At 46.9% G+C, this 20,189-nt stretch overlaps 9 protein-coding genes across 9 annotated transcripts; 7 read left to right on the plus strand and 2 right to left on the minus strand.

Moving 5' to 3' along the window:
* Positions 1 to 80: 80 nt before the first annotated feature.
* On the plus strand, positions 81 to 1,534 carry C8R40DRAFT_1172817 (RNA dependent RNA polymerase-domain-containing protein; the record flags this gene model as incomplete). The annotated part of the gene is made up of 5 exons (XM_046231916.1): positions 81 to 102; positions 162 to 334; positions 391 to 519; positions 579 to 1,078; positions 1,135 to 1,534. The coding sequence occupies 5 exons, from the start codon at positions 81 to 83 to the stop codon at positions 1,532 to 1,534; spliced, it is 1,224 nt and encodes a 407-aa protein (XP_046084272.1).
* A 10-nt stretch (positions 1,535 to 1,544) lies between these two features.
* Positions 1,545 to 2,799, minus strand: C8R40DRAFT_1050451 (uncharacterized protein; the record flags this gene model as incomplete). Its single annotated transcript, XM_046224630.1, has 6 exons — positions 1,545 to 1,758; positions 1,810 to 1,915; positions 1,969 to 2,023; positions 2,074 to 2,196; positions 2,246 to 2,362; positions 2,413 to 2,799. The coding sequence occupies 6 exons, from the start codon at positions 2,797 to 2,799 to the stop codon at positions 1,545 to 1,547; spliced, it is 1,002 nt and encodes a 333-aa protein (XP_046084273.1).
* Positions 2,800 to 4,376: 1,577 nt separating this feature from the next.
* C8R40DRAFT_1172819 (uncharacterized protein) lies at positions 4,377 to 6,359 on the plus strand (the record flags this gene model as incomplete). The annotated part of the gene is made up of 2 exons (XM_046231917.1): positions 4,377 to 5,199; positions 5,251 to 6,359. 2 exons carry the CDS (start codon positions 4,377 to 4,379, stop codon positions 6,357 to 6,359), a joined length of 1,932 nt encoding a protein of 643 aa, XP_046084274.1.
* A 98-nt stretch (positions 6,360 to 6,457) lies between these two features.
* Positions 6,458 to 7,509, minus strand: C8R40DRAFT_1050680 (cytidine deaminase-like protein; the record flags this gene model as incomplete). The annotated part of the gene is made up of 4 exons (XM_046224653.1): positions 6,458 to 6,874; positions 6,932 to 7,276; positions 7,318 to 7,376; positions 7,431 to 7,509. Coding segments are annotated over 4 exons (900 nt in total), but the record flags the coding sequence as incomplete, so codon positions are not given.
* A 97-nt stretch (positions 7,510 to 7,606) lies between these two features.
* On the plus strand, positions 7,607 to 9,984 carry C8R40DRAFT_1161772 (UDP-N-acetylglucosamine-dolichyl; the record flags this gene model as incomplete). Its single annotated transcript, XM_046230166.1, has 8 exons — positions 7,607 to 7,618; positions 8,255 to 8,490; positions 8,540 to 8,684; positions 8,738 to 8,951; positions 9,003 to 9,330; positions 9,379 to 9,567; positions 9,617 to 9,851; positions 9,910 to 9,984. 8 exons carry the CDS (start codon positions 7,607 to 7,609, stop codon positions 9,982 to 9,984), a joined length of 1,434 nt encoding a protein of 477 aa, XP_046084276.1.
* Positions 9,985 to 10,585: 601 nt separating this feature from the next.
* Positions 10,586 to 12,473, plus strand: C8R40DRAFT_1050644 (isocitrate lyase icl; the record flags this gene model as incomplete). The annotated part of the gene is made up of 6 exons (XM_046224646.1): positions 10,586 to 10,645; positions 10,700 to 10,863; positions 10,918 to 11,033; positions 11,090 to 12,081; positions 12,133 to 12,303; positions 12,360 to 12,473. 6 exons carry the CDS (start codon positions 10,586 to 10,588, stop codon positions 12,471 to 12,473), a joined length of 1,617 nt encoding a protein of 538 aa, XP_046084277.1.
* Positions 12,474 to 13,639: 1,166 nt separating this feature from the next.
* On the plus strand, positions 13,640 to 15,801 carry C8R40DRAFT_396941 (FAD/NAD(P)-binding domain-containing protein). The gene is made up of 8 exons (XM_046234922.1): positions 13,640 to 13,811; positions 13,862 to 13,981; positions 14,036 to 14,374; positions 14,422 to 14,564; positions 14,616 to 14,993; positions 15,043 to 15,047; positions 15,101 to 15,231; positions 15,284 to 15,801. The coding sequence occupies exons 1-8, from the start codon at positions 13,761 to 13,763 to the stop codon at positions 15,668 to 15,670; spliced, it is 1,554 nt and encodes a 517-aa protein (XP_046084278.1). The 5' UTR covers positions 13,640 to 13,760; the 3' UTR covers positions 15,671 to 15,801.
* A 583-nt stretch (positions 15,802 to 16,384) lies between these two features.
* On the plus strand, positions 16,385 to 17,411 carry C8R40DRAFT_396943 (uncharacterized protein). Its single transcript, XM_046234923.1, has 4 exons — positions 16,385 to 16,520; positions 16,702 to 16,755; positions 16,807 to 17,004; positions 17,065 to 17,411. The coding sequence occupies exons 2-4, from the start codon at positions 16,708 to 16,710 to the stop codon at positions 17,281 to 17,283; spliced, it is 465 nt and encodes a 154-aa protein (XP_046084279.1). The 5' UTR covers positions 16,385 to 16,520; positions 16,702 to 16,707; the 3' UTR covers positions 17,284 to 17,411.
* Positions 17,412 to 17,539: 128 nt separating this feature from the next.
* Positions 17,540 to 19,705, plus strand: C8R40DRAFT_1161775 (SWIRM domain-containing protein; the record flags this gene model as incomplete). Its single annotated transcript, XM_046230167.1, has 3 exons — positions 17,540 to 17,729; positions 17,793 to 18,187; positions 18,236 to 19,705. 3 exons carry the CDS (start codon positions 17,540 to 17,542, stop codon positions 19,703 to 19,705), a joined length of 2,055 nt encoding a protein of 684 aa, XP_046084280.1.
* Between the last annotated feature and the right edge of the window lie 484 nt (positions 19,706 to 20,189).

Genomic DNA, 20,189 nt, shown 5'->3' on the forward strand with positions numbered 1-20,189 from the left:
TCCCCAGTGTTTGTCTTCTGGATGTCGTTAATTTTTGTGTCTTTCTAACTCTATACGTACGGCGCACAGGGTCTCGACCAATGCCTTCCATGCTCGGAGGGGGTACGTATCTGTTTTCTACTCTTTTTTTTGAAACGCGTATTAAGAAAAGTGGCTACTAGGTGATTTGGACGGTGACACGTACAATGTAATACCGCTGAACATCCACCCTCAACTGCGTCCAACAATCACTGTGGATCCTGCTTCCTACGCCCGTCCAACAAGGAAGCTGTTAGACCAAGACTGTACGCTCAATGACGTGGCTGATTTCATTGTAGAGTATGTCAACAGTGATGTGAGATCATACTTGCGATTACTAGCTTCCATCTCTTATCAGTTCTTCACACGCAGCTTGTTGGTCTCATCGCAACGAGATGGTTGATAATCGCTGATCAAAATCAACGGGGGGTCCTCCATGAGGACTGTCTAGAACTTGCCCGGCTACATAGCAATGCAGTCGATTATCCAAAGACCGGGCAGGTAAGAATAGCAGTATTCATTGTTCTGCCTTCTATTCATTTATATGTCATGCTACATAGCCTGTCTATCTGAAGGAATTACCCAAGGTGCATTTCTCGCAGATGCCTGACTGGATTGCGCCAGAAACAGTTCCCCTCAATTCTACCTCATATTATCAATCCAAATGTGCAATCGGCCTGTTATCAAGAGCAGTCACTCTACCCCCTGTGAAATCCACCGTCCCGATCCCGCGTCCACAAAAACGTAGATTGCGACCGGGCAATCCTGGAAAGCCGTCGATGGTTCCAGCTTTAGGAACCTTCGTTCAAAACGACGACCTATATCTCCTTCTCAAAGGCATCCTCAGTCATCATGGTATAGATGTTCACGGCATCAGTCAAGAGTCAGAAGATGAAGTACTTCGTATCTTTCAAAATTTCATCTTTTTATTTGAGGGCATCACCACGTCGTATACACTGTCGTCGACAACGGCCCTCGCCGAGGAGGAAGTCATTCTGGGAACTATTGCTGCAAAAACCTCCCATTTCAAGAGCAGAAGGGAGAAGATGGCTAGACTAAGGTTTTTCAATGTACCATCGAGAAATCTTATACAAAAGTCTGACCTTCTCCCGTCAGAGATCATACCCAGATTCTCGTCAAAGACATGAGAAATCAAATTGCCGAGGAGCATGACTTGAAAACGGTGTGTGAGCGGGCATGGTCAACATGGGTTCTTTCCCGCAAACAAGCGGCCCAAGGCAAGTTCGGTGCATGGAGTTTTCAATACATCGTTTTGGGTCTGCTCCTCGATTCAATCAAGGATCTTACAGACGACGAGGATGAGGACACGAGGACAAGGTTGAAAAGGAAACACAGCTTTGAGGGCGTATCAGAGCAAAAGCGCTCTCGGTACACAACAACACAGAGAGATCTGTCCATCGAGCTTAATATGGAGACAGAGTATACGGATCATGAAACGAATGAGGAAGAGGATTCAGAAGAGGGTTTAGAGGAAGATACATATGCAGAATTTTAGATAGACTTCTTCATTCGATAACTTCCTCCGCGTCCTGTTCTTGTTCCTTTTTCTTCAGCCTCCTCGCGTGCAGCCTGAGCTTCTTGACAAGTTCCTTATTTGGCTTACAGTCCACAAGTCTAAACTCCCGCGTACAACCCGAGGCAGGACATTTCTTAGGGCCTCTGAATCCAGCAAACATCTCCCGAATAGCGTCCTGCGAGAATGAATGCCCACAGATTTCACTTGAGTCACATTAGCTATGACATCTTCAAAAAAGAAAGTAGAATACGAACGAAGTAACCGGATTCTCTAGGGGCCTCAGCGTGAGGGGGCATTTATAGTCTTGCGTCACCGCACCCATTTCCAAGTCATCGTCGTCGTCACTGTCATCGCCAGATTCTGGGATACTCTATGAGTGATTGAGTTATGAGGAAGTTACAACGAGACGCTACCTTTTGGCATGAACTCGGTGATCGGAGGCATGGCCTCTCCAGGATGTTCGATTTCCTATCAGAATATCAAAAAATGTGCAGCGCGCAGCGACTCATGGCACACACATAAACAGATTGCTTGAAGTTCTTGTATGTTTCGTTCTTCGCGTACTTCTGCCTTGTCGTTTTGGAGGTATATGATTCTTTGTTTTTCCTGACGTTGTCTTGATATTGCTCGACGATGTTGTCCTGAAATACAATCAGTTGACAAAGGGTATTAAGGCAGAGCAGAACTTACAATCTCCGTGCCAATGGTTACCTGTTGAACCAGGTTTTGAATGACTTCGTAATTAATGTGCATCTCACTCTCAATGTCAACAAGTTCCTTGAGAAAACGTTCTAGTTCCAACAAGCCCTAGTTTACATGTATTAGGAGACCATAGCGAACCAGGACGGGAATCTAACCTTTTTACCGACATCACCTTCGACGTTATCGGCTAATGCAACAGCGACATCAGCAACCATGTTGTTTGTTCTTTGAACAGTCTTGATCATGGTCCCCCAGTCTGACGCAAATCCATTCATGCTGATAATATGGCTCTTGTCCAAAGGTTGATCAGCAAAGCTATCGACATCAATCTTGTCGTCGTCGTCTTCCTCTTCTTCGCTGTAGTAAGCCTCGGCAGCGCGACCTTTGCCCTTTACTACTTTCTTCTCCTTCTTGACTACGCGTTGAGGCTGTTCGTCATCTTCTTCTTCGACGTCTTCCCGAGTAGATTTTTGTGTAGGCCCATCCTCAATGTCCGAGGACGGTGCGACGCGTTTACGACGTGAAGAAGAAGCGGCTGGCATGGTGCAAGATAAAGAACTGCAATCGCGTTGTTTACCTCTAGTTGTTATCAGGTTATTATATCCCCACGATCATTGGTCGCATACTGACCGTAGTTGCTACGGTGACTCAATAATTCTTATGTAGTAATTCTTACTCTGATAGCCATTGACAATAGATTATAGGGTTGAAAAGTAGTCACAGCATTTAGGCCATCTGCAAAACCTGTATGTTCGCCAGAGCAAGGGTACTGGCTGGAGAGCGCTCTCCAGCACCCAAAGCACCGAGAGCAAAATTTCAACCTTGCTCTGGGTGCTTTGGCTGCTGGGAAGCGCTCTCAGCTGCTTTCGGAGAATTAGCCGAAAAAACAGGTTTTGCAGATTAGTACAATGCATACCCAACCTGGGAGGCATGATACTGGAATAAAGGGCAGAACTTTTGCTTCTTTTAAACGGGCAAAGCACGGAGCATGAAATTGTGTTTGATAACAGTTACTGATTTTTTTTTCCAACTCCAGAGCTGGAAATCGAGCCTATATACACTTAAAAACGAATTATTCGGGTTGGTACATCTGCAAAACATGGATATTCGGCTAAGGGCTGAGAGCAGATCCCAGCAGATCCCAGTACCGAAAGCACTGAGAGCAGGCTGCTCTGAGTGCTTTCACTGCTGGGAAATGCTTTCAACTGCTTTCGGACCCTTAGCCGAATATCCAGGTTTTGCAGATGTATTATATAGATAAACGACATTCCCACTCACTGAAACCCTCTTGCAAGTCACAATGATAAAGAAATTGAATAAATAAATTTGCTTCGAGAAGGATTTGCTCTGGCGGCCGAGGACATGATCACTCCTGTTGGCGACCATGATGATCAATAATATGGTTGATGCAGTCCTCACACCACTTTCTGCGCGCTACCTCGCCCTCGCCCTCGATCGATCTATATTGCACAATCGATTAGTATGAATCTGTTATAACGAAAGGACCTCAAAGAACAGTGTGGGAGGAGGTGCAGAAGGATGTGGCGGAAGGAATTATCAAAACGTATACATACACGGGCAGGGCGCTCGCAATCGTCGACTGTGCAAGACCTTGGACGAAAACGAACACCAATGCAGATACGAAGAGACGAGTCCAACGAGCCATGGCAAATGCAAGTCGCTAAGCGTCTGCAATTGGCTAAGTTAGGTAGGGCTCGACGAGGTGGGCACTGGGCAAGGGTGAGTTGTTTTCAAGTTGAACTTGACGAGGTATTTATGCAAGTGGACCCATGTGGACCGACGGACTTTTTCCGTATTGAACGTTTGTCTCTTTATCTGCTAATTCACAGATGTTGAAAATTGAAGCATCGTTGAAGGGATATAGTAGAGGTGGCCTCTTCCAAATCAAACATTCCCCACTCCATCTTAGTACCGTTTCCGAGCTATCTCTGGTACCGGTGTTCGCCCGTGCCGCACAAGGGGCGCAATACAATCACTGAGTGAATGCCTGCCAGCCATTCAGTATTTGGTTCTCAAGAGTCAATCCCTTTACATGGACTTCACTCTGGTCCACGAATCAATTAACAGATCAACAAATTTATTCTCTTTCTTCCCCCCCATGTCAATGCAATTGCTCGAGACCGGCCTCGACTCACTCCCTCTCGAATTGCTCGAAGTCATTATATCGTTTGTCGATCGAAGAACACTTCCCTCTTGCGCCTTGGTCTGTAAACGCTGGATACCCGCATCTCGCGGTACCCTGTTTTCCTCATTGGCTCTTCCTAATGACTTACGCACTCGCACATTCCTCAATTTACTCGACAACGATACGCCCAGCACTTTCGTCGATGCTCGTATCAAGCACCTTGACTTGAGTTCCAGTCCTCGCTCCGACGTGGGGTCGGACAGCGAGCGTGTAATCACGTCTTGGGCTTCTCGAACACCGAAAACCCACGCTGCTCTTCACGCCGTATTCGGCCACCTTACTTCCTTATCCGTGCGGTTTACGTCCGTGTGGGTCACTCCCGAGGGCCCTGAGAAGGTCTGGTTCCGCACAATCACATCCTTGCGCCTTGAGTTCGTGATTTTCGAGGACCAGAAGGAGTTTCAAAACTTAATAAAGAGCCTGCCATTTCTAGAGTCGTTGGAACTTTCTTCAGTCGAAGTTACGCATGTCGGAAACAAGGGGGAGATGGAGCTTGAGGCCCAGTGGCAATTAACATCTCTCTCAATCGCCTATATTTATGATCCTGCTACTATCGCTCTCATTGCACCGTTCTGTGGCTCTTTGCGCAAATTCGAATACGACTGGCATTCCCAACAGTACTCTAGTGCCCGGTCTTTACCTGGGGTAGGCGCAATCCTGCGGGCCGCTGGACGCACGTTGGAAGAGCTTAGTCTGAAGACAGGAAGTTGGGCGGAAGGGAAAACTTTTGACGAAGGTAAACTTGTCATTTATGTGGATTGAAATGGCGTCTGACAAGTTATGCTAGGCATTGATGCGCTATTCAAATCCCATCTCGAACTTGAACACTTACCCTCTCTGCGTCGACTTGCATTGGATATCAGTATCGCATATCTGCTTCCTATACTTCGTCGTCTTGCTAGCGCATATGACGCACGCCACAGTGAGCTGTCTGCTTCTGAGAGCCAAGCAACTATGGAATCCCTACCGTCTATCACGCATCTGTATATCCCTGCCATTGGGTACAAATCCTCATTCAGAGGTCCCAACGATGCAGATTTAGCTCCTGCAAATGATGCACCCCAATTGCACCTCAATCAAAATCAGGAACTGCTTGCTGAAGACACGGACGTCCAGCCAACGGGTACTGCCCCTGTATTTCATGATCTGAATAAGAACTTGCATGAAGCATTGGAAGTTTTGCTTCCTATTCATCCTGTATTTGAAGACTTGGTCGAATTGCGATGCGACGCGGATGATCTATATAATGCTGCCGACTTTGCCATGGCTTCCTCCACACAATTTTTCCAGTCCCAGTACTATTGGCGAATGCAGGCTAAAGAAGCGGCAGAGTCGGATTCAGTGTCATCTACCCGCGGAGTATCTCAGCCTTATTCGACGTTCGTTCCTTTTCGGCGCACAGACACAGTGTTGGCATTGGGCGAGGCTGATGCGGATGCAGATGCAGATGCAGAGGTTTTGAATCCAACGCAATTTTCTTTGGGCTCTACTTCATTGCATCGTTATCCTCGTCCAGGAACCTTATCACATTCTCGTCTCCGATTGCATGTTCGTAAACTGAGAAAGCACATGCCTTTATGCGCTGCCAAAGGTATTACCCCGATACCGGTGGTGAGATATTGGTTCAATGACGTACCCACGGGGCTCGTTTTCGAAGAACGGATGTGGGCCTCTGGAGATGGGTACGCCAGTATCACTGGTGTGGGGAATTGGGACACGTCTGTCGGAGGTCCAGATGGGGAGGAGATAGCGGCGTTCGCACAAGCGGAAGAAGACGTCGAAAGTATGGGAGGCATGCAAGGCCTTAGCATGAGAGGGATGGAAATTTGGGATACCGAAAAAGGAAGAGTTTTGATTGTGTTGTTCTTGCTTTCCGCGGTCGTGATGTTGTGGTAAGAGGTTCCGAACGAATGGTGAATGTAAGATAGTTTAGGTCCCACCATTTCCGTAGATTTCCCCTACATAGATTCTCGCTTTCGGAACACAAACACGAATTATGCATCCAGCGCCTCATTTATTATTAGTTTAGATACGACTTCTTTCCAAACAAATACTTCAAATCGATGATTAACGCCCTGGAGAGTTGGCAGACATGTAACACCTCCACAACCACCAGTTCTTCTCATTGGGTTGAGATAGAAAATTTGTTTGACGCGTGAATGTAGGAGTGCCATACTACACATGATGCATGGCTCGTGGCTTAAGAACACCGATCTCCCAGTCAGAAGATAGTTGGAACCATTCTCAGATGATAGTCTGTTATCCGCTTCCAAATCTGCCACTCGTCGGATGAGATTGAGTACAGCATGCCGTAGAGGATGTGAATTTGAGTTTCGAGTGTCACAGGCAACTGCAACTTTTTCATTTTCCCCGCCACCGTATGATGCAGGCATGAAAGCGGATATCGGAAGCTAGAAAAACGTTGAGGCTAACCATATGCAAATTCAGAAGCTTATAGAAAATCTAACCTCGTTTTCAGATTGGGATTTGAGAGCTTCTGTTTCAACAACCTTCATTGCCTCTCTAGCCCATTCAACCTTGCCCCGCGACCAGTGTTCCACTTCTCCTTTTCGTTTTGGAGCATAAAAAGTAGGCCAGAAGGTAGCTTTCAGACTGAGAGAAGTAAGGGTCAAGGCGGCCGATGATGGCACAGGGATTTGGAACGGGGAGGCAAGTTCAAGTTCGACAGGCAATTCGGGAGGCGTTGAATCAACGGTCAGCAGTAGCGTCGTCTTGCCATCCTGTTTTCGAATTCTTTTGAGATGTCCAAGACTAGCGTCTTCCAATCCAGAGTTCTTGAGCCACCTGCAACACTGTAATCAATGTGATGCAGCATTCTTGTTAACTTGATGACATACTTGAGCAAGGTCGTGATCTGACGAGATTCGGGAACGTCGACGACCCAAGCCAGAACTGGATGGAGAGCCTCTGTATGAGGGAATGAACCATAATCGGAGTGTTACGTACCGGTCCTAACTGTTGCCAGATCCTCTTCCTCCGGAGGAGGCTTCAACATAGTGAAAGGAAGAGAATGATCATCGACAATCTCATTCTGATCGACGCTGTTCGAGAGTTTCCCGGGATCATCGTAGTCATTCCAAGCTGCAGACAAGCCTCCCCAACCATCTTCAAGCTCGGGATTTATGACAGATACAGTAGTATCGACAGGATCGAACCATAGATTATGACCATAGAAAATGCAGAGTTCTTCGTCGGGATCGATATTTCGAACAGTTCTATAGCGTATAGAGTCCGTGCAAGGATCAAGGGTGTAAGAAACATTTGGCGAATTCGAATGGTTGAAAAGTGAGCCTTGCTAGACGTATTAGTCTCAATCCACACACACAGTGGACGCGACTTACCAAGACCAAGAGCTAAAGCCATTCGCCCATCTTTCCATTTGAAAGTGTAATGATCCAAGACGGTATATTTTCCGTACTTTTCGTATTCTTCTTTTCCGAAAAACAAAATTGGGCTGATTTCGATGACCGTATTTCTTGGAATTTCTCGAGAAGCTGCTCGAATAGATGATTAAATGGTGTTGACTAATACTCGGTTGAGGGCACAGACCGTATACTCCTCTTCCCTTGCTTTCAGAGTACTGAATCCGACATCCGGAGCTGTTGAGATGCTCCGGCGCGATAGAAGAAGAGGAGACAGACATTCGTTACCGTAATTAGCCGCCCGTGATTCATCGCGTGACATGGACACGTCCTAGGAAAATGTCGTGTAAATTTGAATCATTACAACTTCACCTGCTGCTACGTCTTTGAACTATGGCGTCCTCTCAGCCACCTCCACGCCCAATATCTTCCACTCTATTGCTCGCCTTGGTCCCGATAGCCTCTTGGTTCATCGTTCGCCCGTTTCTGGACCCTATACCTTCTTTGCCAGCTCTATACACATCGATAGGTTTTTCAATATTTACCTTCATGGCTACGTTATATTTGGTACCAGCTCTGGGCCCTACTTTCGTTAAGGCGCATCTGAGCGGAAGGGATTTGCTTAAGGTGTATGCAACACAAATGTACGTTCTTGGTATAACCTCCATGCGGCTTTTCATTGTTTCTTGTTAGACCAGAAAGCTTAGGGCTCGTTTGCGCATCTGTATACATTCTTGCTTTGATCCTCTTCATTCCATTTGCATTTTCCGATTCTTTGACCATCAGGTCGACGCGAACACCTGAAGGAATATTTGTGTCCGAATTTCCGCACTCAAGAGTGAGAGAACCTTGAGTCTGGATTCATCTTTCAGATATTAATGAGCTGGATAGCTGTCTGTTTATCTTTCTTCGCTCCTTTCTCTCCTCATTGCAACCATCCTTGGTTTTCTCGATGATGTCTTTGACATACGATGGCGACACAAATTGCCCATTCCAATCATCGCGTCTATCCCACTTCTTATGGTCTACTATGCCGAACGAGGAAACACCCACATTGTCGTTCCGTTGCCCTTGAGATTCCTCCTCGGATCACTGCTTAACCTAGGTAGGTAAGCTATTGCTATAAGAACGTACCGAGTTGATTCTTATTGCGCAGGACCGTTGTATTATCTTTATATGTCATTACTGTCCACGTTCGCTACAAACAGCATAAATATCCTTGCTGGCATCAATGGCTCAGAAGTTAGCCAGGCACTCATCATTGCGATATCAGTCATCTTGAATGACTTATTATACCTTCCTTGGCCAATTGGCTTCCATCTACCCGTCCACCTTCTGGGGAGTACTGCAGAGGTTGAATTCGGCGGCGTTTGGAGTGCGGGGATGGCATATGGAAGCAAGGAACTCGTTGAAAGACATCTGTTCAGCTTGTACTTCATGCTACCGCTTGTCGCGGTTTGTTCTGGATTTATGTATCATAACTGGTCCGTAGGCTTTGGATTTCTCCCGCGATCTGCTGACGGTTGTCCCAGGTACCCAGCTCGTGTTTTTCCTGGGGATACGCTTTGTTATGTCACTGGAATGGCATTTGCAGTTGTGGGCATACAAGCACACTTTTCGAAAACGTTGCTGCTGTTCTTCTTGCCGCAGATATTTAATTTTGTCCTTTCGTGCCCGCAATTGTTCGGATTAGTCCCATGTCCTCGACATCGTGTTCCAAGGTACTTTCTTCATCATTTGCGTCAAGCCTTTCTGATAGCATGACCATAGAATTGACGCAGATACAAATTTGCTCCATCCGTCCAAAGCGATATTCATGAAACCTCCCTCGAAATTGACAGCAACTGTATTGCGGATCCTATCAATCTTCAAACTGGTTGTTTTGACTGTGCATCCTTCTGGCGTAATACTGGAAACAACTAACCTAACGATCTTGAACTTTTTCCTTGTCCGACTGGGTCCGATGAACGAAAAGCGATTGGTTCAAGTCTTAATGTGTTGTCAGGTAAGTGCGAGTGTGGCATTCTCTGCGAAGTCAAAATAATGGATTGTTTCTACACCAGATTGGTGGAAGCGTCCTGGCGTTCTCCGTGCGATATGGACTCGCAGGATTAGTCTATGATGGCGACAGAAGATGAACAACCAATCATAGTGGATTTTTGATAGTGCGTTGTATACTATAGCAATCCAGAACGACTCGACTATTGAGAGCTCTAGAACCGGTCTCCGAGACGCACGGGGATCCGTTCTCTGCTCCCGCCGGCCTGCCGCCGTCACATATATCTCCCGTCTTGTTCTGCCGCACCCCGAGTGTCTGAACAGTCTGCAGGTCTGCGGAAAGTCTATAAAGCAAGGACCATGAGACCATGATCAGTATATAGTAACTCTGTGGACATAAGGCGTAAGCAGTTACCTTGACTCACGATGTAGATGACCTGGGCTTTATCGTGACTTTTCAATGCGGTCCTTTGTCAGAAACTTTACCATTCGCCGCAAAACAGACGCGGGACGAAAATACCCCAGTGTAACTCCACATGAAAGCGGATTTCGGAGAGGGGGCAATGAACAGGGCTTCCGTCGGAAATTTCTTTTCCTTTGAAAGCGGGTTCCAAATCGAGTTCCGAGGAATTATCACATGCCCCTTACTAGGACAGGAGCTATACATAAATACGGAGGAGAGGCCTTGGCGCGGGAGCTCAACCTCGCCACCACTGCCATTACTATTACTGGATATCCACTATGTCAAACGAACGCGCTGCATTTGAAGCGGAGGTCAAGCAGGTGGAGCAATGGTGGAAGGTCATTCCTTCATATACGGGTTGTTTCCACATCTAACATCCATCCATCTTCTAGAGTCCCCGCTTTGCACGAGTAACACGACCTTATACTGCGGCCGACGTCGTTTCGAAACGTGGTACTATCAAAATTGAATATCCATCCAACATCTTAGCCCAAAAATTCTTTGCTCTGCTCGGTGAGCATGCTAAACGCGGAACTCCCTCTCATACGTACGGAGCGTAAGTTCATTTCTAATCGCAATCATGTTACCTGCCACTAATATCATTCTCAAGCCTTGATCCCGTGCAGGTCACACAAATGGCGAAATATCTAGAGTCTGTATACGTTTCTGGCTGGCAATCATCCAGTACGGCGTCTAGCACCAATGAACCCGGTCCTGATCTCGCAGGTAAGTTGGTCAATCAGTCTAAGGAAAACCCGCCCCGCTAATTGATGAATATCAAGATTATCCTTCAAACACAGTCCCCAACAAGGTTGAACACTTGTTCATGGCTCAACTCTTCCATGACCGTAAACAACGAGAAGCACGGTCCAACATGTCCGACTCGGAATTAGCTAAAACCCCTGCTATTGATTATCTCCGACCTATCGTGGCTGATGCGGATACTGGTCATGGAGGCTTGACCGCCATCATGAAATTGACTAAACTGTTTGTCGAGAAGGGCGCAGCTGGTATTCACGTCGAGGATCAAGCACCTGGTACCAAAAAGTGCGGGCACATGGCTGGTAAGGTGCTCGTACCCATCTCCGAACATATCAACAGACTTGTTGCCATTCGGCTTCAATACGATATCCTTGGTGTCGAAAACCTCGCTGTTGCACGAACAGACTCCGAAGCTGCTACTCTCATCACTTCCAATATTGATGACCGAGATCACCCGTTCATACTCGGCTGTACGAATTCATCTCTACCTCCCTTGAACAAAGTTATGGTTGACGCTGAACGGGCTGGGAAAGTTGGAGATGAACTTCAAGCAATCGAAGACAAATGGATGGCTGCTGCCAACCTCCAGGTATTCTCTAGCACTCTGGCTCAGGCGCTTGCAAAGGAAGGCAAGAACGACGCGACCGTGAAAAAGTTCCTTGCGCTGGTTTCAAAGTCTTCCTATCCTGATGCGGTAGTCATCGCACAGAAGGAGTTTGGTCTGCAGTCCGTCCCTTATTGGGATTGGGACAGCCCACGAACGCGGGAAGGGTACTACAGATACCAAGGAGGAACAGAATGTGCTATTCATCGTGCAATAGCGTTTGCGCCCTACGCCGACTTATTGTGGATGGAAACGAAGAAGCCCATCCTGTCGCAGGCTCAGCAATTTTCAGCCGGAGTACACGCAGCGTATCCGGGACACTGGCTTGCATACAATTTATCACCTTCATTTAATTGGGATGCTGCCGGTCTTAATGAGAAGGACATGCAGTCGTACGTCTGGGAGCTGGTATGAATTTCTTATTCTGTGTATCCATAATCGTTGTTGATGCATTCATAGGGTAAACTCGGATTTGTCTGGCAATTCATCACGCTTGGTGGTCTGCATTCCAACGCATACATATCTGATCTCTTCGCGAAAGAATACGCTAAAACTGGTATGAAAGCCTACGTGGAGCTTATTCAGCGAAAGGAGAGAGAACTTGGTACCGACGTACTTACACATCAAAAGGTGAGTTCAACGCCAGCGCATCTTCACCTCCAAATCGATATTGATATACTTTACAGTGGAGTGGAGCCGACTATGCAGACAACCTACTCAAGACAGTAACCGGAGGTGTATCGTCGACAGCTGCTATGGGTGCTGGTGTAACAGAGTCGCAGTTTGGATCAAAGCTATAGAATAATGACCGCTGCTGAAGAGGATGATATAAAATTGTATCTAGATCATGTATGCATATTATATGTACAGCACAACTAGGAAGGACTTTTGACCAATGACCGTACCATAGCGTAGCATTCGATCCGGATCATAAACGTGGAAAAGTTACACAATGTCTGTTCGGCTATTCGGAAATTTGCAGCTAAAAGCATAAGATTAGAGCTTATTAGCAGCACGTCGAAAAGTTGCTCCACGTCGAAAAGATCCTGGGATAAAGTCGAAAAGTGTGACGAGGACGTGATCAGCATTAGACAAAGTTGCATTGGTTTGTCTTATTCTATGTACTCAGTACTGTACAACTTCTAGTAATTGCTCGTACGACATGATTTTTTGAGGAGAGGGTACACGAATATGACAGGCTTTGATGGCCTACACGTATGGATCGTTATAGCGCAACCGGAGGCTGGGCAACTTTGTTACAAAGGGTAGAGGGCGGAACATTCTTGAGTTCTGCATCTGCAAAACCTGGATATTCGGCTAAGGGTCCGAAAGCAGTTGAAAGCATTTCCCAGCAGTGAAAGCACTCAGAGCAGCCTGCTCTCAGTGCTTTCGGTACTGGGATCTGCTGGGATCTGCTCTCAGCCCTTAGCCGAATATCCATGTTTTGCAGATGTGGTCACAATGTCAGTACTGTAGCATGATCAAAGCATGACTGTTCATTTTTCGTTTTCAAAAAGTTTTCGACGTGTTGCTAATATGTAAGCTCTACATACTGTACCTCTATGTACAGTTGCGACGGTCACGGTCACGGAGGCCTCGTCGTGTCGCCTTTTTACCGTGATGTCACGGTAAAAGTTAAGCCTGTCGCCTTCGTTCCGACCGTGACATCAAAAAATTGCTAAAATAATAGATTTGGTTCCTACAAGACTGCTACCTGAAATTTCCTGTCTCTGACCACAGATTCCCCTCATCATCATATGCCCACAGCACTAACCAAGCCTCTCGGAATAATGGACTAAAATATTAACGGTCGCCCATGTCACGGTCGAAATGGGGCTCGTCGCCTTGATGGGGACCGTGACGCACACGTGACGGTTGTAACTGTACATAGAGGTACAGTATTGCGTAGAACTTATGACGGAAAAATTTCATAAAGGGAAATATTATTCCTTCGTAAGTTTTCCATAAGTCACAACAGGTCACAACACAAAGACTTAGAATGATTTGCACACTGGCGACGGTCACCAAGAACACCATGAAAAGGGGCAACTATCATCCATTTTCAAATTCTCCCTTATCTCTTTACCATGAAAGTCGCTGTAGTTGGCTCCGGTGTCTCTGGATTGGCGGCCACTTGGGTAATTACCTGATTTCTGTTCGTGTTTATGCGGGTCTGACAGACAGATAGCTTTTGAATGAACACAGTCAACATGAAGTTCATTTATACGAAGCCGACAACCGACCTGGCGGTCATGCGAACACCGTCCATTTCCCCTCTAAGGAAGGCGTAAATGTGGACTCTGGATTCGTTAGTGACAATTTGTGAACCTTGTTTCAGCATTCATCTAATGGTCGTCTCTAGATTGTCTTCAACCCATGCACATATCCAAACTTCCTGCGCTTCTTGAAGCGTTATCCCAACATACCAATTGCCCCCACAGAAATGACTTTCAGCGTATCGAGAGATCATGGTAAATTTGAATGGGCTGGAGATACCATCTTCACCGTGTTCTGCCAGCCTCGACGGCTAATAGATCCGAATATGTGGAGGATGCTCTATGATGTCCTGCGCTTCAATGCTTCGGCGCAAAGGCTTGTAGCACAATGGAATAGCGGCACTGTCGATGTAACAGAAATCTCCATCGGGGAATACTTGAACAAGGAAGGTTACTCGGAGTCTTTCAAGGACAACTATCTTATCGTGAGTAGTCGTCTAATGTTTCCCCATCCTTTTCTAACGACGTTCAGCCAATGACTGCGGCAATCTGGAGCACTCCTCCAGATAAATGCGCATTAGACTTTCCTGCGCGCACACTGATACAGTTCATGCACAACCATCATCTCCTCCAGGTCACCGGAAAACCTTCGTGGCTTACAATTCCAGGAGGGAGGTGAGTCCACAATATTGCACGTATCTGGACTTTTGTTTTACATTCTCGTAGTCATCAATATGTGAAAACGATTCTATCTTCTCTCCCGGACTCTCAATTACATTTGTCCACTCCTATCGCATCCATTCGCAACAGCGGGTCTTCGGTAGAGCTTACCACTGCTTCTGGACAATCATCAACTTACGATCATATAATCCTTGCATGCCATTCGGATACTGCCCTCTCGATCCTGCGCGCAGGAGGGGACGTGACTAAAGACGAAGAGACAATTCTCGGAATGTTTGAATGGAACAGGAATACGGTCGTCGTTCACAATGATATTCAGCTCATGCCCAAAGCTCGATCCGCTTGGTCTTGTTGGAACTACTTGACGTACTCCCAGGTGGACGAAAAGGGTATACGGAAAGCTAATAGTGACAAGGTTTCCTTGTGAGTTGTATACTTTTACCGATTGAAAGATACTTATCATTCGAAATAGAACGTGTACGTTTACTGACTTCACAGTTCCTACTATAAATATCTTATATTTCATTTAGATGGCATGAACGATCTTCAACACATCTCAGAGGATGAGCACGGACCTGTCCTAGTCACTCTTAATCCTCCGTTCGAACCTGCAACGAATTTTGGATGTCACAGCTACGAACATCCTGTTCTAGATGGGAAGGTACGATTGTCTGTTGCATCCAATCGAAGTACTTTTGAAAATAGTCACCTAGGCCGTTCAAGCGCAAAACCTCATGTCCCAAATTCAGGACAAACGCAATATTTCTTACGCTGGTGCTTACCTCAAATACGGTTTCCACGAGGATGGTTTTACCTCTGGGTTGCTTGCAGCGTCCTCTTATGCTTCCATATTACAGCCCACTGTACGATTACCGTTTGAGATTGAGTATGCTGAGAGTAGTGGACCAAGAGGAAATAATGCCGTCTGTGGGACGTATCATACTGGCAGCAATGGTGCCGGTATTGTGAAATGGCTTGCGTTATTTTTTGATATTTTTGAGTATACAGGTTTGCGCGCTGTTGTTGGGCTGGTGTTGGGGACTGGTTTAGCGTGTGTTATTCGCGCATTGAAAACATGTGGATTCGACTCGGAATTTTAGAACTTAATCACTCATAGGTACTCTCAGGTACTCTGCTTTTCTTTTACAGTAAATAATCCATCATCTTGCATAACGCGGGTCATTGAAAACAATTTCCAGAACACAAAGACTCAGCTAAAAGCTTCTGAGTATTTTATGCTGCAGGTAAGAACTCGAGCACTGGATTTGAGCATCAATGAGTATGCATATGTATGTACTCGTGTAAAAATCTATCTATCTTGATCTCGTTTCTTATCATAGGTCGGTTGTGCTACAGGATATACATGTCACTGCCCTCGCATTGTCATGGATGGATCAGAATTTAGAAATCAGGCCACTACCGGGCCACTATGTATATCTTGTCCACCTATCTATCCACTCCTACCCCTTGCCCCCAGAGCGTCCCCCTAAGTCGCAGTCGTAGTATTCAACTGTATACCTGTATGTATGCCTTCTCGTGCCACACTAGTCCACACTCCCGCGTCGGGATTCGAACCCCAACAAGACTGGGCTTGTTCGGGGTTGCCACGCCGGATAACATATCGCATTGCCATAGCGTTTCGAACCCGCCACTACTGACAGCTTGGATGTAGAAGTAAAGCTTACGACCGACAAAGACCCTCGAAGAACCCAAAGCAAACGCAAAGCCAAACATCCAAAATTGAATAAACTTTCGTCATGGCTATTGCAGCTGTGTAGGGCCGAGCCAAGACTTCGACTCGGCTGGCTGTATACTGAATGTATGGTTACGGTAAAGACAGGGTTAGCGAGGTGAGGTATATAAGTAGGCGAAGCTCCACTTAATAGTATTTTTCTGTCCCCCCAATCTTTAACACCCCTTCAATTCATCGCTTCATTCCTAACCGCCTACGTTCAGAATGCTTGCCACTGTCATCTTTTCATCTCTTCTCGCTTTCTCCTCCAGTGCTGTGGGTGCTGCGATTTTCAAGCGAGACGATGGATGCAGTAATTTCCCTATAAACGGCATCAGCACTAACTCCGATTACTTCTCGTTGTGGGCCCAATACAACGAGACCGGTGTCGAATTACCTCTGGCGATGAGCACCTTCGGGACGGGAGGGGATGTCGACTCCGCTTTCTTAGCGGTCCGTCAGATAACTCTTCATTTTTTATACTTGCATCTCACAGCTCTTTAGCCTGCTGATTATGCCGGAGTCACAGTAGGGAACCTGTTCCAACTCAATAATTCAGGATTGGTTGGAATAGGTTATCCTGATGGCAATGACCAGACCAGAAACTGGATCTCCGAAAGCACTGAGGATGGCGGTCCTCTCCCCTTCTTCTTGTCCAAAAATTCCACTTTGGCCGGAATTGCTGAGGATTATTGTGAACTGGTGCGTTGCGATCCATTTTCGTACCAAGGATATGATTTTGATTATACGCCTTCATTTCAGGTCAACACTGATCCCAATGGTAGTCCTATTCCTGGCCCGGTATTGGCAGCCGAAGGCACATCTGACAGTTGGTCCATCTGTAATCGCACTGACAATAGTTTGCAATTGGGCCTCGTATTCAAACCTGCCAGCTTCAGCGAGGACTATGGCTACGATTTTTCCACCTGCCAGTTTGTTCACGTTTTCCTCCGATCATCAGCGATTGGAAACCAGGCTTAATGGACTCAGTACGATGAATCTGGAGTTTTTTTTGAAAATAATATGGACTTCTCACCCACATCCTGCTCTCTTTTGACATCGGACTACTTCTGCTTATTGTATAGTACTGAGGTTGCAATACTTAATGTTATTTTAACCAAAAGTTCTTCAATAAGGCTTGTTTTTGAGTGCTTGTATGGTCAAAGCTGTGCCGATGTTCGTTTGTTTGGCCTGCCGATAACCATCAAATATACTCTAGTCTCTCACAATCAAAAATATGGAGAAGAGAACCGGTTCCCCGTCTTCAGAAGAAAGTGACGCGAAGAGGGCGAGAATGTCAGAAAATGCGACACCTGTAGACCCTGAAACTGCGCCCGGAAAACGCAGTGAGTTGGAGCCAATTTCTGCTGGGGAGATTGGCAATCTGCCACCAGAAGGAGAACCCGAGCCTCGACCGGAATCAGGCGGTCGCGTCAGGCTTCTCAAAGCCGACGCGGAGGATGACGATGGAGGCGACATTTCTATGGCAGACGGCGCGGACGACGACGGTGATTCTGGAGACGACAACGACGACGAAGATCCGGCACAGCTGGAAGCTACTCGGCAGCGTCTAGAGGAACAGGCCAGAAAGTATCTCGCTGCGCAGACTCACGAAGTCATTATTCCTTCCTTCTCTGCCTGGTTCGACATGTCTAAAATCCATCCGGTCGAAAGGCGCGCTCTGCCCGAGTTCTTCAACTCAAGAAACAGATCCAAAACGCCAGCGATATACAAGGATTACCGCGACTTCATGATTAACACATATCGTCTAAGGCCCACAGAATACCTAACTCTTACTGCATGTCGCCGGAACCTTGCAGGAGACGTTTGTGCCATCATGCGTGTGCACGCGTTTTTAGAGCAGTGGGGGCTTATTAACTATCAAGTATGTGCTATATCGTAGAACAATTCCCCATACCAATTTCTTGTCCAGGTTGACCCAGAAACTCGCCCCGCGACTCTAGCACCTCCATTCACAGGTCACTTCCGTGTTATCCTTGACACACCTCGTGGGCTTCAGTCATTGCATCCTGGGACTCGTCCGTCCAACCCTGGCGCTGCTGCCGTTAATGGCGTCAATTCCGCTTCCCAACACACCGATTCATCTACCTCCGCATCCTTGAAACTTCGCAATTCTATATATCAGACCACCAACAAATCTTCACGGCCGGTTTCTGCATCCGAAGCCACTACTCTTGCCAATGGCATCAATGGCACTAACGGCTCACGAACACAGGGTCTCTATACCTGTGATACTTGTGGATCCGACTGCTCTGCAGTCAGATATCACCACTTAAAGGAGAAGAACTTCGAAATATGTGCACCGTGCTACTTGGAGGGTCGCTTTCCGTCCAACATGTTCAGTGGTGATTTTGTCAAGCTCTCCCGTGCTGTGGTACATGGGAGTACGGATGATGACTGGACAGATCAAGAAGTGTTACTCTTACTTGAAGGTGTAGAAATGTACGACGATGATTGGAGCAAGGTGCAGGAACACGTTGGCACACGTACCGCACAGCAGTGTATACAGAAATTTATCGCACTTCCTATTGAAGATCCATACTTGGATTCCGAAGCGTCTATGGGTCCCCTCAGGTTTGGGCGCGTACCTTTCGAGCAAGCAGATAATCCTGTTATGAGTGTTGTCGCATTCTTAGCAGGTGTTGTCGCACCAAGCGTTGGGGCCGAGGCTGCGAAGACCGCACTACACGAACTCATAAAAACCGACAAAGATGACCAAAAACCCGTCGCAGACGTAACTGAAGGGGTGGAAACGACAGACACCAAGACGACTGCTGCGGAGGGGCCAGATTCTGAGAAACAGGACGACAAAATGGTCGAAGATAGCAATGAGGATACAGAGACAAATCGTCCTCCAACAGATCGTATGTCTGTTGATCCATCCTCTACCTCCGCAAACCTTCCCTCCCCTTCCTCGTCAAAGCACAGTGTTCCTCACTCCAAGGTCGTCCGCGCTGCCCATCTAGCACTGAACTCTTCTGCGAAAGCTGCTGCGTCGCTTGCCTCCGCTGAAGACCAGCAAATAAAATCCTCCCTTTCCAAGCTCGTCAATCTCACACTGACGAAACTGGAACTGAAGATGACGCAGTTCGAAGAGCTCGAAGAGATTTTGGAAGATGAGAGGAAAGGTCTGGAAAGTGCTAGGCTTGCTTTGGTACAAGAAAGACTTGGGATCAAGAGGTCTTTGGAATACGTTAGAGGAGAGATTGCCAAGTTCCAAGGGATGGGTGTTGCTGCTCCTCAAACTCTTATCAACGCAGCCAATGGTGCTTCGCTGGGCACTACGGGTCAGGGAACTCAACCTACACCTGTAGATCCTACCCCGCAGCTCGGTGAGGCAATAGGGCCGATAGGCGATGGAAGCTTGTTGCAACTTACTTGATTTTCCGCTTCCTTGTTCTTGTAAATATTTGGGTATACTTATTCCTTCTCCTGTACAGTCATGTCGAACTCTGTCAAATGTCAAGCACCGAGTAATACCTTTCTGCTTTCTGCTCGATATGAGTGATCACAGGATACCACTCCTTGTGTATGATAGGCCCGAAAACAAGATAAGTATCTCGTCGAAAGTTGCACGCTGTCATCATTAGGCTGAAGGAGTTCCGGCTACCAGCTGCTACCAGGTAAAGTGGGGTAAAGCACTTGTATCGATGGACGATATCGAGAGATATCGAGTCTCATGACCTTAGTCTCCTATGTGAGCTCGTTGCGGTCGGTGCAGATCGGCTGCATGCGGGACCCCGCGGATAAACCATCGGGCCAAAGTTCTAGAATGTGCAGGCTGTTGTTCTAGCCTTGCGTTGTTTTTGATTCGAAGCCTGGCCTTTGAGCTCCTTCAAACAAGGCTACGGGCTTCAAGGCTCTAA

Source organism: Lentinula edodes (genome assembly GCF_021015755.1).
Source record: "Lentinula edodes strain Le(Bin) 0899 ss11 chromosome Unknown C8R40scaffold_27, whole genome shotgun sequence".
NCBI classification, from domain to species: domain Eukaryota; kingdom Fungi; phylum Basidiomycota; class Agaricomycetes; order Agaricales; family Omphalotaceae; genus Lentinula; species Lentinula edodes.

What these genes read in the sequence shown, in the direction of transcription:
- C8R40DRAFT_396943 (XM_046234923.1), top strand. Translation starts at nt 16,708, where the DNA reads ATGAGCACCTTCGGGACGGGAGGGGATGTCGACTCCGCTTTCTTAGCG. An exon ending in TCGACTCCGCTTTCTTAGCG is followed by an intron (nt 16,756 to 16,806) that starts GTCCGTCAGATA and finishes ACAGCTCTTTAG; the next exon opens with CCTGCTGATTATGCCGGAGT. An exon ending in CTGAGGATTATTGTGAACTG is followed by an intron (nt 17,005 to 17,064) that starts GTGCGTTGCGAT and finishes CCTTCATTTCAG; the next exon opens with GTCAACACTGATCCCAATGG.
- C8R40DRAFT_396941 (XM_046234922.1), top strand. Translation starts at nt 13,761, where the DNA reads ATGAAAGTCGCTGTAGTTGGCTCCGGTGTCTCTGGATTGGCGGCCACT. An exon ending in TCAAGGACAACTATCTTATC is followed by an intron (nt 14,375 to 14,421) that starts GTGAGTAGTCGT and finishes AACGACGTTCAG; the next exon opens with CCAATGACTGCGGCAATCTG. An exon ending in ATCCTGTTCTAGATGGGAAG is followed by an intron (nt 15,232 to 15,283) that starts GTACGATTGTCT and finishes ATAGTCACCTAG; the next exon opens with GCCGTTCAAGCGCAAAACCT.